Source organism: Anser brachyrhynchus (genome assembly GCF_964034855.1).
Source record: "Anser brachyrhynchus genome assembly, chromosome: 2".
In the NCBI taxonomy this organism is placed as follows: Eukaryota; Metazoa; Chordata; class Aves; order Anseriformes; family Anatidae; genus Anser; species Anser brachyrhynchus.
In genome coordinates this window covers 87,359,807-87,382,967 of record NC_137695.1, presented here as the reverse complement: position 1 = coordinate 87,382,967, position 23,161 = coordinate 87,359,807, and the positions used below count along the sequence as shown (strand labels likewise).

The 23,161-nt window shown below is 36.3% G+C and overlaps 1 protein-coding gene across 1 annotated transcript in view; it reads right to left on the bottom strand.

Annotated features, from left to right (window-relative positions):
• Positions 1-3,876: 3,876 nt before the first annotated feature.
• ABCA13 (ATP binding cassette subfamily A member 13) overlaps positions 3,877-23,161 on the bottom strand; it is a 200,918-nt gene continuing 181,633 nt past the window's right edge. The window contains exons 58-61 of the mRNA XM_080580557.1: positions 21,952-22,044; positions 9,253-9,358; positions 7,952-8,089; positions 3,877-6,424 (exon numbers count right to left, since the gene is read on the bottom strand). Coding sequence (XP_080436683.1) covers positions 6,335-6,424; positions 7,952-8,089; positions 9,253-9,358; positions 21,952-22,044 — 427 coding nt within the window. The 3' untranslated portion in view covers positions 3,877-6,334. The remainder of the gene's footprint in view (positions 6,425-7,951; positions 8,090-9,252; positions 9,359-21,951; positions 22,045-23,161) is intronic.

Here is a 23,161-nt window from a genome sequence, read left to right as displayed (position 1 = left end):
TACAAGACGAGACCAATGGACTGAAAAAAATGCAGATGCTCTGGCTGTCTCTAAACTTAATGACAAGACGACATATTTGTTTCACTAATCTCAGAAAAAGGGTTCTTTTCATAATTTTGCCACTATCTTCCTTCACAGCCTGAAACGAGTAATTTACTCTTTTTGTTTATACCTTCTTTTTTGGGGGGAAATTATTTTGGCTATTTATACTTAACATTTTTGAAATCCTCTACTGTCATATCTTCAGAGCACATTAGACAACTGCATCTGTCTTCATCACACTTCTCAACACCATTGCCTTTTGATCCAACCAATACTTACTTCTTTGGCACAGTGAAAGAGCAGACCTGAAGGAATTAAAAACAGATTGTGCAGCTGATACACCAGAAGGAAAGGATGCCATCCAAAGGGACCTGGACAAGATGAGAAATGGGCCAATGTGAACTGCATGAGATTCAACAAGTCCAAGTGCAAGGTACTGTACCCGGGCTGGGGCAATCCCAGGCATGAGTACAGACTGGGAGAAGAACTCATTGAGATCAGCCCTGCAGAGAAGGACTCAGGGATTCTGGTGGACAAAAAGCTCGACACAAGCCAGCAGTATGTGCTTGCAGCCCAGAAGGCCAACTGCATCCTGGGCTGCATCAACAGGAGCAGCCAGCAGGTCGAGGGAGGTGATTGTCACCCTCTGCCCTGCCCTTGTGAGGCCCCACTTTGAGTGCTGCATCCAGGTCTGGTGCCCCGAGCACAAGAAGAATGTGGGGCTGTTAGAGTGGGTCCATGAAGATAATCAGAGGTCTGGAACTCCTCTCCTATGAAAAAGGGCTGAGAGAGCTGGGGATGTTCAGCATGGAGAACAGAGAGCTCCGAGCAGACCTCATTGTGGCCTTTCAGTACTTAAAGGGAACTTATAAAAAAGATGGACTGCAACTTTTTACACAGACAGATGATAATAGGACAAGGAGAAACGGTTTTAAACTAAAAGAGGGAAGATTTAGGTCAGATGTGAGGAGGAAATTCTTCACTCAAGAGGGTGGTGAGGCACTGGAAGAGTTTGCCTCAATTACTATACATCTAGAAAATCTCTCTCTTAATTGCACAGTTTGCAAAAAGAAGAAAAAAATCTTCCAAATATATTTTGTGCAATAGCTTTTACTGCTGGTTAAACCAAACCATGCATTCAGTAAAAATAAATAAATTAATTAATCAATTAAATTTAAAAAAAAAAAAGAGAGAGACTAGTAAAATACAGTTGTCTCAATAACAGCATGTGAACAGCCTCAGCTCTGGGCCATCAATAAGCATTTTAAGTGACTAGTTGGCCATTGGCAAGTATCACTTCTAATCATTTAGTTACCTTTGGGGAAAAGAAACTAAAAAAATAAAAACTTCAAAATGTGCATTACCTTAATGCTTACCTTTCATATACTGAGAATGCTCTCAGATCTAGGTTCAACCTGTATTGGATTCACATATTACTTATAGAATTGATACATATTAATGACTTCTATTAAGAAAATAATTTGATGTTCTTTTTATTAGACAATTATTATCAGCTACAAAGTCCTGGATGACTACAACTCCTTAGCTAGATTATTATGTGAATTTTCAATTTTACTCAAAATAAATGCCACACATTCCTTCACTCAAGCACTCAAGTTCTCCTTAGCCATAATTTTTAAAGTCTGAAGAACCAGCTCTGAATCAAAAAAAAAAGAAAAAAAAAAACCACTTTCACTTTTCGTAGAAGTTGAATCAAGTTCCAAATGATTTAACTCTGAGAGGATTGTTAAGATTTTACAGGGATCTAGTTACTGAATATAATAATGTGTATAATGTGCATAGAAGAGCAGTTTAATTATATGCAATACACTTAATTATAAACCAGCATTTACTACCTCAGTATGAGGGTGGAAGAACTCCTGACTGATCTTACCTTAAATTGCAGCACATTAGAGGATCCTATTCTTTTCCTGCTGGGTGCCTCATAGTCAGCTGAATCCTAAGGCACTTCTTTAAATTGTCCATGGCACCAGCTGCTTAACAGGCAGTAAAATTATACACGTATTTTATCCTGTAGCTGGAATAAATTAGTTGCACATGGAAATCTGACCTGTTAACTTAACCATTTACTTTTATAGCTTATATTTTCTGTTTCTCCACTTGTCTTTTGTGGGAAAGTGAATATGAACATCGCCAGTTTGATCTGCTTAAGCTAAGGATGTGCATATACTTTTACAGCACAAAAGTGTGATTACAGCTTTCTTGTGGCCGTTGCTGAAGAAGCCAGAATTTACCCCAACATGTATTTCCACGTAGCAATACGCATGAGGGCACTGCTGAAACAATATTCACTGTGTTGCTAAAATTTAATAAAGAAAAAAAATGCTTTGGTTTCTTCAGTGATCCATATCATCATTCAGCATGGAGAATTCATCTGTTAAAACATTCAGCAGAACCTTGCCTGGTGAAAGCAGCAGGCTATTGCTTTCTCTGTAATAGCAAGGTATCTGGGATTTCTGCTTCACACATGCTGCCCTGTTCCATTGCACTTGCATTAGTTTTATTTGCAAGTACCTAACATGCAACTCAGGAAGCATCTTCTTTTTAGTTACTGTAGATCTCAGGAAAATTGTCTGACCTAGCTGGCTCTCAATCACTTAAAGCAAGATACTCACATTGCTAGCTTTGATCTCCCTATTCTTTAGAAAGAAAAATTGAAAGTGCTGACATAAAAAGATTAAATCACATTAAACTGAATCAAAGAAACTGTCAGCTTTTCTACTTACTAGGAAAGGACCAGGAAAGTAATATTCTTAGCTAAATTAGGTTTAGACTGATATATGAGTTGAACAGCTCCAACAACAGCCAGATTCAACTCCCTAATTTAGGAGATTTCAGACCCCAATTATTCAAATTTCATAAGGACAAACAAGCTCAAAAGGCTCCCATCATCATCCCAGTCAGGGTACATACTTTCCACTACCCTGAGAGAAATTTACCATCTTTGGTCATGACTGAATCAAACCAGGATTTTTTTTTTTTTTCTGGGGCAGAAATGCATTCAGAAATTTAATATGAAGCAGGATGCAAAATATCAGTTCAAGAGTTTTGCCATCCTGTCCACTACTCCCATTACCCCACCACCTTTATTGAATTTGTGGTCTTTTGATCTAGGGTTCATCTCTACAGTTTATTTTTGCCCACCTTTTTCTATAACTTTATGAAAGTTAAGATAGGGCCTGAAATAATCTGCACTGCAGTTGGCAGAAGCTCTTCTGTTGATTTAGACAATGGAATAGTCCCTTAAAGTATGAAAATCATCTCCCCAGCTTCGATTTTGAGCATTTGAGAATTTCAGTTGATTTTCTAATTTTGAGTTTAATCCCAGTTTAAGACCCTGGGTGAAGGGAATACATTCATACTAAGGGAAACTACAAGTTGAAATACCATGAACCTTCCCTATCAAAAGTCTCACAAGAAAAGTTACTGTTTTGAATCCTCAGCCGTCTTTGATTCAAAATTCAGGAGTGTTAGAAGAAGAGGTATTTCTGCATGCTCTGTGAATTCAAGGGCTATTTCATCATTAACATATAAATGGCCTTTTCTGTCCAGACTCCTAGTTTAGGACTTATTTATTTATTTATTTATTTTTAATTAAAAAAAATCTTCAAAAACTGGTCTTGAAACACATATTTCAGGAATACAGCAATTCAAGTAGACGGAAAATGTCCTCTGAGAGAGAACCCAGTATACCGGAACTCAATTAGATTTTGACCTTCTTCAACCATAAAGGATTGGGAGACAAACATTGTTTGCTACTTGCCTGAATTAAATTGGGTCTCCTGAGATGCATATGAAGCAATTTTAAAAAAGAAAAACACTGTTAACTGAATTTACTCAACCATCAGTCTGAAGTAAACCTTATTTACTGTATTCATCTATTACACTAATATAATCTTTCACATTTTAATAAAAATGACATTTAATTAGTGTTACACAGCCAAACCCTGAAAAAGCTCCTCTATCTACACATTCAGCTAGGCCACCATTTTTCAGTTTCACCACACAAGTCCTGTGTGCTTTAATGCTTCCCTTGGTCTAAGAAAGCTGCAGGACTGTTTTATTAATTCAACTCCCTGTCACACTTCCTAGGCAGAAATAGGCATTCTTGTCACAATTCTATACAAATGGGACTTTTAAGCTAAGCTGCCTTATGCCCCGAGAACTGACACACTTCCCTTTCCCAAAACCAACCTTCTAAATTTCCTCATGTATTGTTCATTTTTTAAGGACTTGTGGTGGTTGAAAGACAGAGTTATTAGAGATTATTAAAAAATAAAAATAATATAAAATAAAAAAGAAAGCAAGCCAATCAATCATAATGCCACTAATTTACAGATATAAACATAGCAACAGGGAAGAAAAAAAAAAAAAAAGCCCTATACCCATCTTCTTGCCATACTTTCCTTTCTATTTTTCCATCCTAGCAACAGCTCCAGAAGCTTTCTTCTGTTGAGTGGATTCAGACTATGACTCAAAGATGCTTGGTTGTGCTTTGTACATTCAGTTTCTTCCACCCTAAGCAGGCCACTCTTAGCATACCCCCATTTCTGCCGAAATTTCCAGCATCTGCCTGCTTTTTCTTTTGCCCCCTACTTCTTTCACACACTGCTAAGACTGAAGACTGACCATTCTTGTTCTGTTTGTAAACCTGAGAAACTTCACACTCCCAGCGTCATTCAGAAAAAAGTTAATTGTTTTCACCTCAGACACAGCCATCCCATTGTACCAGGGTAAGAAAGTAATTTCATAAACTCACTTGCTTTGATCTATAGATACATACAAGTCTGTATGTCAAGTCTGTAAATCTTCACTTTTTTTTTTTTTTCCTTTAGGACTTCATTTCACCTTTATAAAAATAGGCAACCTGAATTCTAATTTTAGAAAAGCAAAGTGGGACAAAACCACAACAACAAACCAAGTGTTAGTAAAAGCATTAATAAGCAGTCTTCTGAGTCAGCTTGCAAAGCCTAAAACACAAATACTTTTTTATTTATTTTTTTGCTGTTGTTGCTGTTTAATATTTCATCACTGTACAGCAGGGAATTTGATCATTAGCACTAAAAAAAATGATGTTTTAAAATCAGATTTTTCAATCTCAAGGTATAACTCCCACCTACCCTGCCCACCCCAGAACCCAGCAATACACTTCCAAGTCACGAGTTCTACAGTTTCAACTATTGAGCAATACAGTCCAACAAAAGTGATATCAGCTACTTTTACAGAATTGCCAAAGGGCTTGACTTGAAAAAGCCAGCAGCTTACCCCAAGAAATTTTTCATTATTTTTTTTCCACAAAACAAAAGGAGTTTTTATTCATTAGAGTTCACTTCTTTTACATGTGCACAGGCTGAAGGCTTTGGCATTGCCTCATAGGAAGTATCTAGCACCAAAATACACAATTATTGAAAAGTTTATTGATCAATGTTTGAACGCTTAGCTTATTTTTTTAATATGCCCCTTAAACAGAATTTTGACATTTTCTTAAGAAAAAAAAAAAAAGCTGTGGAAAAGGAAATAGGTCATTAAAAAGATACTTGAGAATTCCACCAGCAGCAACCTGTAGGCGTAAGGGAAAACTCATTGTCAAGTATGATTTATGAAGCCTTATTAAATTTACTTAACATAACTGGGAAGCAGACTAGTACACTAATACCCTCTTTAACATAGACCCTCGTGGAATATAGTGCATCCTTTATACAATAAAAAGGCTAATTTAGCTTGTCACAACACAGATCTGAATTAATGCAGAAGTCAAAAGGCTCTCAATTTGTGCTATTAAATAAAAATATTGGGTGATAGCCTAGCTATTTCAACCATTCAATGATTTTTTTCTTACCTTGCTCATGTAAAAATCAGTTATTAAGTGTGCATGCAAGAGAAAATTACTGTAGTCAAATGAATATAGATCCACCACAAAAAAATAAAAATAAAAAAATAAAAAATCCACTACACACAGTGACATTTCAGATCAGCTTTTTTTTCTTACACAAAGCTGCATTAATTAGGCCATGTGTATTATAAAATTCCAGTTCATTTCAAAGCATTACTTTCTGGCAGATTTTTGGTCTGCATGTAACTAGTCCTGTTTTACTGAGAACTCGTATCATTCCTTCTGGACTACAAATGCCAACTCACCTCTGCTCCTACTATATTCTCCTCGCTCACAAACTGTTAAAAGCTGAAAGTTTTATTACATAAAAAAATGTGTGTATATATACACAAACATACACACACACAAATGCTGCTGAAGCTCTATCCTGTTGTGAGCCTAGACTGGCAAGTGGTCTTGATGAACGATGGGAGGTTCCTGTGAAGAAGGCGAGGTACCTTGCTGTTGTGTAGCAAAATTAATAAATACCTGTAAGGCAAGAAAAAAGTAGGACTTTCAAAATAACAGTATTTGAACAAAAACTTTGGAGACGTAGCTGGTGATTTTTTTCAGTTGCTTTTCTAAGCTTTTCTGACACAAAAATTAATAGTTTATGCTGCAAGAACCCCCCTAGAGATATGTTTTGTAAACTCTATAAATAATCCCTCTTCACCTCTCCAGCTAACACAGTGGTTGATGAACTATAAAAACAATGGTAAAATGAGTTACCAACTTATATATGAAAATCATATTTTACTGCTACACAAGTTACTGAGAAATAATTGTTTTACTTTGCATTTAAATGGCATGCCAGAAGAACTTGAGCCTGCTGTTTCTATCAACCACCATCACACAGATGAAAGTCCAGATATTTCAAGGCAAAGGTATACTTCTGAACACTACACAGTAATGATTCAACAACTCATGTGCCTCCTTTATATATGAATATATTTATATTTTTTTTTTCTGAACAGATCTTACTACAGAAAGACTTGTTTACTTTTAAATCACACAACTATTTGACAGCAAGGAATGGAGAGGGAAAGATGGCTATTCTTGATTCAAATGATCATATTATTCACATGCAAACAAGCAGGGTGGGTAATAAGGGTGTTTGTTATTCAAGAGAACTATTTTCCTGTTTAAGACTGACACTCAGTTAGTCAGGGAGAAGAAACAAGAGTAGGTGACTGAGGTGATGAATCACCATGAATAATGCAGAGGAAGTAAGCTTGAGTGAACAACTCCTGAACAATCATCAGACTGGAATCATCGTACATTCAGCTATTCAGTGAATAGATAATTTACAAGCAGTTAAAAGATTAGTACAAATCAGAATATTTCACTAATGATTTGCACAAGGGTAAAAGGAATATGTTCACACCATTTATCATACAAATTAATATTTTGACTAGATGTGACTCCGTCAGTTTGCAGAATACATAACAAGAAGTTGCATACAAGAATGCTCTAACACATCACAGCCACTCAGAAATCCCACCCTTGCTATTGTTCTCCTATTCCTTCTGCCCAAATAGGATTTCTTTGTTGTTAATAGCGGGGTCTCTTCTGTCTGTTTGTGCATTTCCACTGTTCTCTATTGTGCAGCATAATACTCACTGCAAAAAAAAGGAAACTCAAAGGAAAATGTCCTGTAAGCCTATGGTTTACTGTGATTTACAGACTTGTTCAGTCTTTTGAAGGGTGTTGGTAAGATCCCAACTTTTATACTGTGGTGGGTAGTTCACAGTCCTGCCTTCTCATCTCACACAGAATGGGATGCATCTAAGCAGTAATCATGCTTGCACATATAATACAAGCATGTGGCTTCATGTGCTGCTTTGACTGTGCTCACCTGCAGTGTAAAAGCAGTAGGGTTCACATGTTACTGTGTAGATCTGAGATAGTCTGCAACTGCTGGTTTATCACATACATCCAGCAAATGATTTTAATGCATCAATAATTACAGTAACACAGAAAGAATGTTAAAAAAAAATGTAAAAAAAAAAAAAATACCTGTTCCAGCGTGGGTTGGTTAATGGAGTAGTGTTTGATTTGGAGAAAATCTTTGTGGTTCTCTAGGACTCTGAAGAGCTCGGCTAAGCATCCCTCACTTCGAGGGACATGGTACTCAAGCAGGTTAAGATGCTGTCCCTATAAAAAAGTAAAAATAATAAAAACAGATAAAAGTGAATGCACACAATGATGAAGTTGTATTTGCTTTAACCAGTCTGGTTTCAGTAGACCTTCACTGCAAATTAACAATATGAGCTTTTAAATAAGAATATATTTTGCCTGCATTGGTAGCTAAATGAAATGCTCTTACTTGGAACATACGTATTTAGTGCATGTTCTGAGATGACATTTTGTTAATCTCATAAAAGATATATAAATTTAGGACTCTTTTATGTTATAGGATTCAAATTTAATTGATGGTAGCCCTGATGCAATGGAGTTTGGGAAGACATGAGGCAGTAAACCAAAGTTTAGTTACCAGTAGGCTTACACATACCCACTTTGACTATACACAAAATGAAAAAATATTGGATTCCCTCATCGTTATGTAATCCAGTGGCTGGTATCTAAGAAAGGGAAATTTTCTGTTAATCTGTGTGCTTGTTTTGAGCTTTTGTACATCATAAGATTGCCTTTGATCCTTGCACTGAACTAACACAGATATAAATGAAAACAAAGGAAAATTTATAATGTAATGGGATAGGATATAAAAGAATCCTTAGTAACAATTTCTGCAGTAGGATGCTCTTCAGTTTTATTTATTTATTTACTAAACTTCATTTCAGCCAGAGAAAAGTCTTTCTCTCTTAATTCTATGCTTTATTGGTAAGTTTCCTGGGAAAATATATGTATTAAAAAAGAAAAAAAAACATATATATAGAGAGAGAATCTAATTACTATAGGTCTTTTGTAAGGTTTCATATCAAATAAAAGAATTTCAGTAAAGACAGAGTTGCCAGCTGTGGACCTTAACTACACTCTCAGCAAACTCACTTCATTCCTAATACAGGTGAACAAAAAAGCAAGTTTATCTTGGTCAACAATAAAATCACAAGAAAATTATTACATAGAGAAAGGACCTATTTGTTTATGTTGCCTAAATGACCATTTGGAGTTGATTTAATCAATATTCCAAGTCAGATTTTTAAAAATTGCTTAATAGGAAAATGAAAAAGATGCATATGCATACTTCTCCAGAAAAAAAAAAAATCAATATATATAAACATGTATACATTGTTCTTATCAGCCCACACTTAATCTTGTTGTAGAATAATTACTATGATGAGGAATTTCAGCTGTACCTTAAATTGTGCTCCAGGAAAATGCAGCTGTAGACAGTCCAGAATCATTCTTCGAGAGCTTATTTCTTTGCTCAGCCAAACTTTGACAGAATAGCCATCCCCAAACCTGAGAATGATACACAGAAACATAGATCCAGTCATCTACTCTATGAAGTCAGGAAGAATATATTTCTTTTTTCATTTAATTTTCCTGTAATGATTATGGTAAATAACATCATGTACGCCTATTGCATTATCACTGGGATATTAGCATTATACTATAAAAAGCAGACACTGATTTCAATGAGAAAGTTGTTAAATTAATGGTAACAAACAGAAAACAAACAAACAAAAAAAAACCTTTGTTATCCATAGGTTTTAGTTACAATACTATATTTTATTATACTTTGTACCTTAGGCTAACTAAAGTATACTTTAATTACAACACTGCTTTGAAGAGTTATCAAAAGAAAAAAAAAAGCTATGAAGTTTTCTAGTTACAAACAAAAAAAGAAATCCTTTATTTTAACTTTTCTGATGATGTAACACTATTTCAAACCTTTTAACAAAGCAGGACAGTTTTTATTTCAGCAAATATGTGTACAATATGTTTTTACAGATACACAAAGTACACAGGTATTTAGGGAGATGGCAAAGTTAATGAATTTTCTTTAGCTCTTCGGCCACACAATCTGTTTCAAAAAATAATTTAGGAAATGAACCTCTCTCTTAATATAGATGTGATAAAAGTTAAGTAGAGGCAATCTAACCAACACATTATTTTTTGTTAGATTTACCTGTTGTTGAAGTTCCAATACATCTACCAACACTGAAATCACATCCAGAGCCTCACACGTGTTGCTTAAGTGACAGAAGTTATGCAGCACTGGGGGCAAGGGCAGAGCTCAGCAGAGATGGGGTGACTCAGGGCTGCTGCATGCCTCCCTGCAGCTACACACCCTCCCGTTGTCTTCACTGGCTTGGTTATTCACTAGGGAAAAAAGCCCAGCCAGAGCCAAGTTGGAAGAGCTTTCCTCTCACCCGTGGCAATGCTCTCAGCATAGGTTTTTGCTGGGACTTTACTACTGGCACCAAGCCACTGCTGCTCTCTGTTGTCCAGGAGTAATGGAAAGGCAGATCTGGGAGGGCGACAGGGAGCTCTGGCTGCGTGTCCACATCCTCCCAGAAACCTGGTGGTTCCTCTACCTTCCCATTCCACCACTCCCATATCCTTCACTCCAATGTTATTTCCTTTTTTTCAGGCTCCAGCCCCAGAATGACTCATCCCCAAATCCTTCACTCCATTCTTCTATTTCTATTACCTATTCTCCCTATTGCTCCCTCATGCCAATGCCCCTTCCTGGGTACACCTCTGTGATTCAGGGTAGTGACCGAGTTAATTGGATCCGACAGCTATGAAGCACGTTTTCACATGATCAAAGCAGAAGTAAATATTGTAGCATACTCTATGATGCTGCCCTTTTCAAATATAGAAAATAATGTCTACAGAATCTCAATCAAAGTGTAACAAAAATAATAAGGACTATTTGGAGACATGTCCAGTTTAACCACTGTCTAAGTAACTGCCAGCTAAATACTTCACATGAAGCACCTTATGTCCCTCATCTATAATGCATATAGAGCAACGTAAGGGCTTTAACTTTTATTTTATGCTGTACCTCCATTGTTATAAAGCCTTTGGTTGTTTTGCTTTTGGAAGGGGGGAGGGAGTTGATTTTGTTTTTAGCCAAATACAGCCGCTGAACCAACTGAATTATAGTAAGAAGAAACATTCTTGATTCAGTGTCCTGTTTGCTTGTTCTTGAAGGACATTATATGAATAAATCCTCTCCAGTCCAAGCTGCAGGGTACCAGCTATTCACTGAGCAGCGTGACCTGACAGATGAACAGTGCTGTTACACTAAAGGGATCCAGAACAGGGTAGAATCCAAAGCAGTGGCTGGGTGGTTTGCTTCACAATGATTTACTAACACATAATAGATCTCTAATTAAATCTTTTAAATGCATAGCATCCTCCCTGCAAAAATACATATGACAATAAAAAAGATGTTACAAAGATGGATATAGTTAACAAGGGTGTTCAGTTTAGATGACAGCCAACCTTAGGCAACATTTTACAAGAGATCACTGATTCTGATCAGTTTTCTGGCATTTCTAGACATCCACTGTTGAATCACAGTTTGAAAAATGCTGGCTTATGGAGATGCTCAATGGTCTCGTAAAACAAAATTGTTGCACGAAATGAAGTTTCCAAAGAAAATGAATCAAAATTCTGATTAGCAAAGACCAAGAAGCCCGTGCAACTTCATTTTAATTCTAAATTGTGAACGGCATGAACACCAGCGCAGTACAAATAAAAAGCTTTAAAAGATTTTTTTCTCTTCTGGCTAGTCAAATTACGATGTTTCTATACCTTGATTTTATAATTCACTTCAGTAAAGCAGCTCCCATTACAGAGTAAGCTGATCAGCAATAAACATTTCCCCTTGCTATAATCAGCAAGCTGCTTTCCGTAGCACACTGAGGCAGTGGAAATTGAGTTGACCATTCGTTTTCACTCTGTTTTCCTCTCTGAATCAGACTATATAATTAATTCAGAAACCCAAAGTGGAATTACAGGGAAAAGCACAATCTGGTTTGATTAGCACTGTTAGAATCAAACCTTTAACAACTGATAGTTCAAGACCTAAGGAGGGAAACATTATCATTAAAATGGCTTAAGTTGAGCCAGCACACCTGTTCAGCAGCCATCTGTTGCAAAAGAATCACCATCTCTTCAAAGCTATTCAACAAAGATATTTTCCATTGCTAATTTCTATCACTCACTTTAACAACACCTGCATTTTTATTTGTGTATGCACACACACACAAACACATATTCTAACAAAAAATATTTTTGCTCTTTATCTTTTCTCTCTTTTCTCTCAGTCAAGCTAGTTGTTTAAGCTTGACTTTCACTTCATCAGCAGTTCTAGGAGAATTATTTGAGTGCTTTACCTACTAAAATGCAACCATGAGACTGAAACTAACACATACATTCCCAGACTGATTTTAAAGTAGTTGAGTATTAACAACAGCATCAACTGAAGAAGTATGAACTTAGCAAAGACTACAAAATGCATCCAACTGCTCCACACTTGTAATTGCATGGGTCTTCAAGCTCACTGAGCAGCTCAAATAATGAGGGAAAAATGGAACTTAAAATGGAACAAGGAATGAAAAAAATTCACAATTGTAAAATGGAACAATTGGGAATTACAAAACAGGCTAAAACTTTTCAGCACAGAAAAAAAAGATGTCTAGGTGGTAGAAAGGTGCCCCAAATCATGACTGGCCTAGACAACACAATTAATGATTGCTTCTTCACTCTCCTATGATCCTGTTTTTCATGCAAGACCAGAGACCATCAAATTGAATTACAGCGAAAGGAATTCAAATTCAGTAAGGGAAACTAATTTTCCATATAGCACATGAAAACCATAGAACTCATTGACACAGGATATGCTGGGTGCCAGGATTTGACATGAGCCGAGTAAGAGATTAGGGAAATTCATGGGGGGGGCCGGGGAAAATCCACTAAGGGCTTTTCTGGTTTAGGAAATCTCTAAGAAGCAAATTGCTGAAGGCTTGCTGAGTAATCTGGAAAAGTATCTTAATGTGCTTATCTGGTCCTCCTACTTTTCCCTCCTGGCCAGTATTAGACAGAGAGGATACAATGTTAGATGGGTCTTTGGTCTGACCTTGTAGCTGGTAGTAAAAATATAACAAAGTAGAGGTCAGCCTGGGCTAACTTCCCAAATGGTTCCCCCATTTTCGGAGGGGGTTTCCAGCCCTTGATGTAGCCATGATGGCAGCCATGCTGCCAATAGTATAAGGATAGATAATATTAAGCTAGTTCACATGTATGTCCACCCAAGCTGCAGTCACACAATGGACTAAGGTGTAGCCAAATTTATGAGCAAGCCCCCCAGGATGCTTTCTTGGGGCTCCTTCTAGCTTTGCAGTAGGAATGGAAGTATATTCAGTTGCCAAAAGGCTAAAAATTCTCATACCGAGTAGAGGGGCTACCACTTTAAGCAAACCAAGTAATACTAACTTCTCAGTGTTCTCTTCTGCCCATTTTTCAGAGGTCCTGGGTTAGAGATTTGAGTGGGAATAAGAAAAGTTCCTGAAATACAATGCCTTGTACTCAGATGAGCCTACACTTGGATGGTCAAAAGGGGTCCCTAAAGGTACTAACACAGTGTTTTTCAGAGCTAGCCCATGACATCCTGTTTTCTGTGAAAGGTAAAAAAATCAAGTCCAGTATTAGCAGACTTCTTTCTATTTGCTCTACAATAGTCTTTATTATATCTCTATTATAAACAATTTCCTTTGAAATTGTTAGGAGTTTGCTTGTTCACAAACAAACAAAACCTAATCTAGAAACCACTGTTTTAATTTACAAGATAGTCAAGTATGACCAGCTCCTTGAATCACACTCTTTCCAAACCCATAACTCTTCTTTCCCCACACCAAAATTGCTGAATGTAACCCCAGGAAATCAAGAACATGGCCATATTTCCTAAGCCTTGATGAAAATCAAATCAAATCAAATCAAATCAAATCAAATCAAATCAAATCAAATCAAATCAAATCTTATCATCCTTACGTTTTTTGTTGTTGTTGTTTTGAAATAAAATCAACAAAGATTACATTTCCTGGAGAATATTATGCTATTAAGTTTTAGCATCTGTGTGTGTATATATGTATGTGTGTGTGTGTTTGTGTGTGTGCATGTATGTAAGTATATATTTATACACACATCAAAAAATTACAGCTCACGAAAAGTTTACTTGTGGAAATATAATGTGCATACTTTATATAAGCACTAGTCTGAGTGATTAAAAGAATACTCCAAAATGACATTATTGAATAAAAAATAAAAAGAACATTGGCACTTAACGTTTGAAAGGAAATGCATCTCTTAGAATATATGCCATAAATCAAAGAAGGAGAATAATTTGTTACTGAGCTGTTTGCCACGATGTTTCAGTTTGCATTCATTTACAGACAGATAAGGTTCTGCTTTCCATAAAGTCTCATCTAGACAAGCCAACACTTATTCCAATATGATTACTCAGGCACAGGATACAGATTCAGGTCATTCACTATTAAGAGGTATAGAAAGACAATATCTAAGATAGAAGAAAGGTTTCTAAATTTGAGGTATGTGAAATACTTGCTTTATTTTTAAAAAAATTGTTACTATCAAATGCAAAAATAACTTGTAAAATGCAAATTCATTCTGCAATTATTCAGAACAACCTTAGTGCTGCTGAACAAACAATAAAAACTTAATTAGATGCAATAACAACTAACTTACAAAATCTATCTTCCATATACTATTCATAGATTGTTTCATCTTTTTTTAGTTGATTATGATTTTTCCAGGATAACAATAGAAACATAAAAACAGCTATTAAAACAACAAGTAATACTTGTTCAAGTACATTGTACATGCATTTGTGTTCACATATACTCCAAGCTTTCATACAAAGTCACCTAAAGTAAATTTCTATATTCAATAATATCATTGCAATAACAGTGATAGTCTCAGATTATGAACAATGCAGGGTACAATGTTACCATGCTGTCTGAATTTCAGGTTTTTAAATGCTTAGGTATGATTTCCAAATATGTGCTAAAAACTTCAAAAAATCTTATTAATTGTATGTACAACTGTATGCACACAAAATCTGTCCCTGTACAAATGTATGTATATGTGCTTGTGTTTGCATATACAGGCAAGTATCAGAGATCTGTTACTCTTTTTTTACTTACATATTGCACTCCCTGAGAAATAGGAAGAGCAGCACTGTAATTCTATGCAAGGCTGATGGCGGAGCCTACAAAGAACCAGAACAACAGTTCCTTAAAGTGCCTTCTGGGGCTCAACAGTCAAAAAAGCAGAAGGAAGTAATATTATCTATGTGTTTCTGTCACTGTTTTCTGTTTGTTTTTGTAGTGATTTTTTTTTTATCAGAATATTATACACTAAGATGTCTATTGAAAGGACCTTACCAACAATTTAAGTTCAAATTCTCAAGTTCAAAAAATGTTAGAATGAAGGTCAGCTCTGAAATCCACATTCAAACAACTGGAATATCTGCATTATTATATAAGCTTTAATTGCATCACTGCATAGTATGTCTTATAGAAATCCCTACCGTGAAGAGTTTACAAGATAAACTGGAGGTAAATGCTCAGAGAATTGATTTTGTCTACTGAAATATCTGGAAAATGTTGTAAGTAAGACAGCAGATTGCTGAGTAAGTGCTTCACCGTTCTGGTAGATGAGAATGGCTCTGTGGAAGCAAATCCTACCCTTCCACTCCAGTACACCTCTGTGACCTGTGGTAATTCACTCAGACCACATTTTTCACTACTGCTTCCTACCCTGCTAAGTGCCCACCTTGAGACCTAGGGCTCCAATCTGCAGAAGGAATTCATAGTACTTTCATAACACTCACTGCTACAGCTGAAAATAGCAATGGCTTTGTGGTTTTGAGAATAGCAAGCACTAGGTATTGCTAAAATATTTAGTCATAAACTGCTCAGATTGGCTACCCAAAACCTTTTAACTTTAGCATATTTGTCATGCTCCAGTTACTTCTCTATAAAATGGAGATAATTATTTCAAATCCTGTTTCCTGGAAGTATCATTGAAAACATAGATGTTAATATTTACAAAGCACTGCTCTAATGAATGCTGATAATAGTATTTTTAGAGACAGGTTTGAAAAATGCCTAGTAAAGACAGATCACATGCTAGGGGAAGAGAATACAAGTACGCAGCTATACTGCAGTGTCCTGCAGGAAACACCATATAAAATTTCACCCCCCAAAATTGCATTGTGATGTACACACAGAGTAGGGCTGAACTAATGTTGCACGAAGTTTTTTATGAGTATGAAGATAGCTTTGATTTCTGAACTCACATTGCATATGCTTTTAAAGTTGTAGAACTGTTTTCTTAAAGATTTCCTCTGGGAAGATTTAAAAATAGCTATATTGCATGAATACACATTTATGCATCTACTGCCTTAATACGTTTTTCATGTACAAAAGGAATTTATGTTGTCTATCAACAGGAATAAAAATCATATTTTTGAATATCATCACTTCTACATTTTATGTAAGAAAGTCACTGCAAATATTCCTGTTAGTATGATAACACACTGTCCAATGACGGCTGAAATATTCATGAGATCTTTAAACTTAAACCTTTTTTTTTCCATTTAAGAAATCCACATGCGAGTTATCTTGAGAAAAGCAATAAAATATTCTTAATCAACCTTCTAAAAAAATGTAAAGTGTAAATAGCTTGGCAACACATCTTCCATTCTAACTGCTATAACAAATGGATTAATTGCAGGGTAATTTAATCAGATTGCTTGCTGATACAATTTGAACAATGACTTGATGTGTGTCCAGCACTTGAAAAATTGGTATGGATTTTTCAGCTAAAAGAAGTCTGTCCAGATGGCCCTAAAATGAAGAATGGTACTCAAAATGTTTTTCCCATAGGATTGGCCAGCTGTACCTAACATGGAAATGCTTCTGTGATTTTTTAAAAAAACATTAAGTATAATGGAGAATACTGGAGAGATCGTTTAGATGTAATCCATTCACAGTTTAGAGTAATTGACTCAGTTGGCAGGAGTCAACTGAAATTCTGTTTTAATAGGCACAACTGTTAACACATCTATCTCATACAAACTATATCTAGAACTAAGATGCTAACTTTTTGGAAATTACTCTTCAATTCATTCTTCCTGGCTAACACCTCTTTTGGCCTTATTCAGAAATTTGCCACCTGCAAAAAAAAAAAAAAAAAAAAAAAAAGAGCTCTTCTAAAGAAGTCTAATACTCATACTACTGAGAAACATTTGAGTGTACTTTAAATGTTTAAACAGATAAACACAGTCAGGGCTCAACAGTTGGGAATAAAATCTAAAATACCTTCAATTGTGGAGAGGAGACATTTTTGGGTGAGCACTTGGTAACAGGCTTGCACAAGAGCTGGAAAAATTAAACAAGTCTCACACATTAGAAGCAGCATGTGTCACTTTTTATATCCCTATGAAGCTTTTATGCACATTAAAAAGCACATTAGCATCTTCCTGGAGCTCACTCATAGCCTTCATAGCAGAATTTTGTACTGCCATCTGACAAACCTGTATTCAGTCCAAGACTATGGTCTTTTGCATCTGCCGAGGGCTGAAAGTGTACTGAGAAAGAAAGCTGAATCCTTGAAACTTCCCACCACAGCAAAGAAGGAAATTTAACAGGGCTCCAAGGAAGACCCATTAAGACTTCATCAAACATCCATCAAAAAGGCAATCATAACTAACCATTTAGTTATAACTGGAATGGTACTAAAGGAAAAGCAAATAAAACAATTCTGATGGTTTCCATCAAGACAGACAGAATCCCCACAAAGAGAAGAAAAATGTTATTTTAGTGAATGTAGCTACATATAAAAGAGGAAAAAAAAATCCTAAGACTTTAATACTATCACATGTTAAATTAAAATGTGCTTCCGCAGTAATTTCTTAAAATCTAGGACTCATTCTATCATAAATAAAACCTCTATGAAAGTGCTCTGGTTTAAATGTTCATACAGTGTTTACATTTCTTTCTTTTATCCAGTCAAAGCTAGATTAGGTTACCTGTAATTGATTTTTAAGTATTTGTTCAATCTAATTTGTAGAACAAATTGAAGATAGACCAAAGATATCAACAGCTGCTTATAAATAAGAGAAAAATAAAAATCATAAGTTGTAAAATCTAACACAACAGAAAACCATAATAATCTATAATGATGGCCCCCATGAATTTCTTTTGGTACAATTCCTGCTTGTTAATATTAAGTATACTGCCAGTATGATTAATCCACATACATAACACACAAAAGCATCATCAAGAAACAATTTCTATAGTATGAGTAATTTAGATCAAATCAGGTGCAGGAAAATTAGTTTTTCTTGTGCTTTTTTTTCACTTACTTTGCTTCATGAAAGAGTTTTGTTAAACAAAATGTAAAGCAATGGGGTTTTTTACTCTGAGAAGGTGGCAGGGACAAATACACTAGACTGTGTTAATGCAGGTAAACACTGAAAAAAAAGAATTAACCAGCAATCATACCAGTGGATACAGCTGTTAAGGAAAGTGTTCTTCAGCTGGCAGACTTTTTTCCAAAGAAAAGATTTAGAAATGTTTATGGTTTATCATTTTAGAAGGAAAAAAGTTTTGCTCCGTATGAGAGTATATGACAGGACTATCATATACATATCACAGGGAGGGAAGGAAAATGGGAAGGAAGGATAAACTCTTTCAGGTCCTGGACATTTTTCAGGACGATAAGGATAATCACAGATGGAGTGGAAAGTGAGAAAATGACAATTACAATAATTTAAATCTTAATTATTTCAATGGTTTGGAGTAGTAAGTAAAGGAATCCTGCTTCTCTCGTGCAGATGGAGAAGTCCTCTGCGACAGGCACATGGTAGCATATCTGGAAATTGTCCTAAGATAGGTTTGGAAGGTGAATTATACAGAGGTACTAGACTTCTTAAACCCTTAACAATGACCATATTTATTAGGTGTGTGATAACCTGAAGTCTATGATGGAGTACTGTATGGACAAGTGAAGAAAACCACAGTCAGTAGGTCTGTCTGGAGGGAAGACTGGAAACTAGAGTAACATAATAATAGCAATACAAGGACATTTTTTGGCTTCTCGCCAGCACTTATCAAAAGTTTTCCAAAGAAAGCATGGAAATCTCTTTACTGTACATTTAATTTAAAAATAAATAAATAAAAAAAAAAAGCAGCTTTAACAGCTGCTTGTATATGAGGTTTTAAGACTACGGTCTCTACAGTTGTTTTTGCTCTCAGAAGCCAAGAAAATGAATTAGGCAGTCAGAGAGAATTCAGACAACTGTATAATTTTAATTAAATCCTTTGGTAAAGCTAGTGATTATTTTATCCTAATAAAAGGTTTTAAAGTTTTAGAAAAATTCAATATGTTCCTGAACAATAGGTGTGGAAAATTTGGAGACTAAATCAATCAACAAGCTAGAAGTTAAAGGGATTTTAGTCTTGCCTTAAATGAAAATCTTCGTGCAGCTTCACCTACACAGTTTCAATTGAAAGCTTCAGTGATACAGGTGTCCAGTGCACATATTAACCCACATGAATGCTACTGATTTGCTTTGAAGTCATGGCAATACAAGAAACACAAACCTGCTGGTAGTATGTAATCTTAGTACATAGTGTTTTTGTTTTATATAGAGAGAGATAGATTTAAAAAATAATTACTATGAATATGACTACCAAACATTCTCATCTTGAACTTGGTTTGGAGAGTTTAAAAGAGGAGCTGATACAGCATTGACTTGTGAATGGCTGATCTGTGAATGTCTTGATGTTCTTAGAATTAATTTGAGTATTCTTCCAGCATGTCACATAGTTTACTCTTCTGCACTGAATTTTTTACTGTGATCTGAAAGAGGTATATTATAGAATCACAGAATGGTTTGGGTTGAAAGGGACCTTAAAAGCCATCTGATTCCAACCCCCTGCCATAGCCAGGGACACCTCCCACCAGACCAGGCTGCTCAAAGCCCCATCCAGCCTGGCCTTAAATACTTCAAGGGAGGGGGCATCCACAGCTTCTCTGGGCAAACTGCTCCAGTGCCTCACCATGCTCATAGTAAAGAATTTCTTCCTAATATCTAATCTAAAGTTCCTCTCTTTAGTTTAAAACCATTACTCCTCGTCCTATCACCATGCTCCCTGACAAAGAGTCCCTCCCCAGCTTTCCCGTAGGCCCCCCTTAGGTACTGGAAGGCTGCAATGAGGTCTCCCCAGAGCCTTCTCTTCTCCAGGCTGAACAACCCCAGCAGCTCTCTCCACCTGAAAGAGTATCTAGAGAGAGAGGATAGAAAAAATCAAGGAATGTCCTATTTATATGAATATGGTGTGTAATTATGAGTATGTTTAGGATTTCTTACTTCCAAAAAAAGCTGGATGAAAAGATGCTACTAAAGGAAGCATCAGGAGGGGCAAAACAGTGACAAAGTCACTGAGAGGATAATGGTGAACCTAAACTTTGTGGAATGTTCCCCCCACATGGTCAAGCTGAGGAGACAGAGACACGTACACCCTCCAGAGGATCTGAAATATTAAAAAAAAAAAAAAAAAAAGAGAGAGAGAGAGAATGCCCACATTTATCATAGCTATCTTACACGCTCAACTGAAGTGCCTAAGAACCTAGTAATACTGTTTTCCCTTTTCAGGGGACATGCACATCTTCAAAAAGCATTTTTACCTGCCCGAGGTCTACATTGTCTTCTACAGACATCTGTCTCTTACTACAAAAGGAATAAGGGTTCCAGTCCTGCAGTCCTACTAAACTACTTCAGCTAGTGGGACAATAGACCTTTCTATGGTTTGAAATTTGGCCAAAATGTACTAGATAGCAAAGAAAAAGAGCTAGAAACAAAAGAAGTGGAAACTCCTGGAGGGCTTCTCCTGCCTCCAGAAACTGAGGTAACTACTCTGAATGGCATGCAAACATGAATATGACCACACAGAACAAGCACAAATATGGAAGCAGACCTCAGTTCTTTTCACCATCCTGTTCATAGGTCTGAAGGTCTATTTTGCTGTTTAAAAAAAAAAAAAAAGGCAAAAACAAAAAAAAAAAATCTTGGAAGGAAAGAGTACATTAAGGTAAACATGATTCAGGCCTGCCATGCTAATGCAGCTGAGAAGCAAGGGCCTACAGTTCTATCCAAAGGACAGAAAGCCAGAAGTGCCCTCAAGGGACAAAAAGTTGTATGAGAGAGACTACAGAGTGCTTTATACCCAGCACAGTTTCTGTAGAGCTTGTTTACATTGTCAAGTGTATCTGTACTCAAGAGTGCTAAATGCTGAGCTGGTACAAACCATTGTGGCCTTGCAGCTTGTAAATGAGCAATGCCATTACACAGCCGGCTGTCTGGATGCCATAAAAGTTCTACTTATCACTGAATGTAAATGTTCTATCTCTAAGTTGCAGCAGGTCTGCCTTCCACTTCTGGTCCTGTTTTCTTCATGGTCAATTCAGCCCATCCTCTAAATAAACATCCCCATAAACAGATGTTAAATTAACTTATGAGCAGAGTTGAAGTAGAAGAGATGCTCATCCACACCAGGAAAAGAAAGCAGAAAACTATAGCATAAATATCTAAAATTACCAGTGAATTTGTTAGGAGACAGTAATGGTTCAAAATGCATTGCCTTACTGTGCTGACCTGTTAAGTGCTTCTTTCTCTTACGAAAAATTATCACAAGGAACTAAAGGGTATCCCATTATACCACAGAATGTTGAAATCTCACAATGCATTTCTCAGGTTGAGTGCAGAAGTGCTTCATTTAGATACAGATCTGTCTTCTTCAATTACCAGTGAAGACTACAAAGCATTTTAGTAATGCCATATGTCAATTTAGCTTGCTGAGATATCCTAATTGGCTCCTTTTTTAACTTTAGTGATGGCAGGAAAAGATGTGCTTAGCAGTCATAAGTATTTATGCCTTGGCACTACCAAATATCTAGCCAGTTCTGAGACTGAAGGTATCTGCAGAAGATTCAATGTTGATATATAATACCTGTTTTTAATGTGCTGGGGAGAACCAAGACACTTGAAGCTTCCATTCACCATAATAGCAAGCCGTGTGCAAAGGGCTTCACATTCTTCCATACTACAAAACATGGTGGAGAAAAGAAAAAGGGGTTAAAAGAAGACAAGTGAAAACAGAGAACACTATTTATACCTACCTTTAATTAAAATGGAAGTAATCTGAACAGCTGAAAAAATAGGTACAACAAAACCTTTGGTTTTAAAGGCAACAGTTGAAATTGTAGCCCTCGTTGGTTCATACCAAAATATAATTACCACATGACAGCTAGAAAAGAGCCTCAAAACTGAGTTTATGGTTTTAGTCCATAACTAATTTAACCAATCTAGCTATGATACAAAGGTTTTATTACTACAGCCACACACCTGGTAGGCAGTCTCAGAAATGCCACTGAGTGTGAGGCCGTTATTCCCTGTAAAACATGTTTGTGGTCATTTTAAGCAAAGGGATGGAGGGAGAAAAATGAAGTTTGCACAGCTCGCCTCTTGCAAAATATATCTCCTTAAAAACGAAAGTTACCCTTAGCCTGATTGCAGGACAGAAGAAGATGCAATACACTATAGTCCAACCAGAATTTAGGACATGGAATAGCAACTGAATAGAAAAGCATGATTCTGTTAGATATGGTTGCTTCAGATGATAAAGAATAACTTTGACTTGTAAAGCTTAGGGCAGATATGCGGCCTTTCTACATATTACACAGAATTATGTAAGCATTTCTTCCAAAGTATTGCTTCAGACAGGACATCAGTCTGGACATATTCATCAAAGAGTTGACTTCTCAAAAAGAAGTCGAAGTTGTTTGATGTTCTTGCAATTCACTGTGCTTACTTCCCCATTGCCTCTGAGAAAGCTAAAAAGTCTTCTTGAATGCCTCAGCCATACAGCAGTCCAAATTATAGTATTTACTGAGTGAGCAGGGAGATTAAGTACCCTCCTAGGAATAATTTTCTTAAAATGGGACAGGAATAGGGTGAAAACTGCCAAACCACAAGCCACTATGTTTAAGAGAGATGGGGAAACAGCTAACGCATTTTCCCACAAAGCAGGAAGTTAGCTGAGTCATTTTGGCATGTAGTGTCATAATGCTCCTCTTGGCATAACAGTTCCCAGTTAGGACAAAATAACACAAATTTAGGCCTGTATGGACAGTCAATACAACCACATTCCTCTCCTGCCT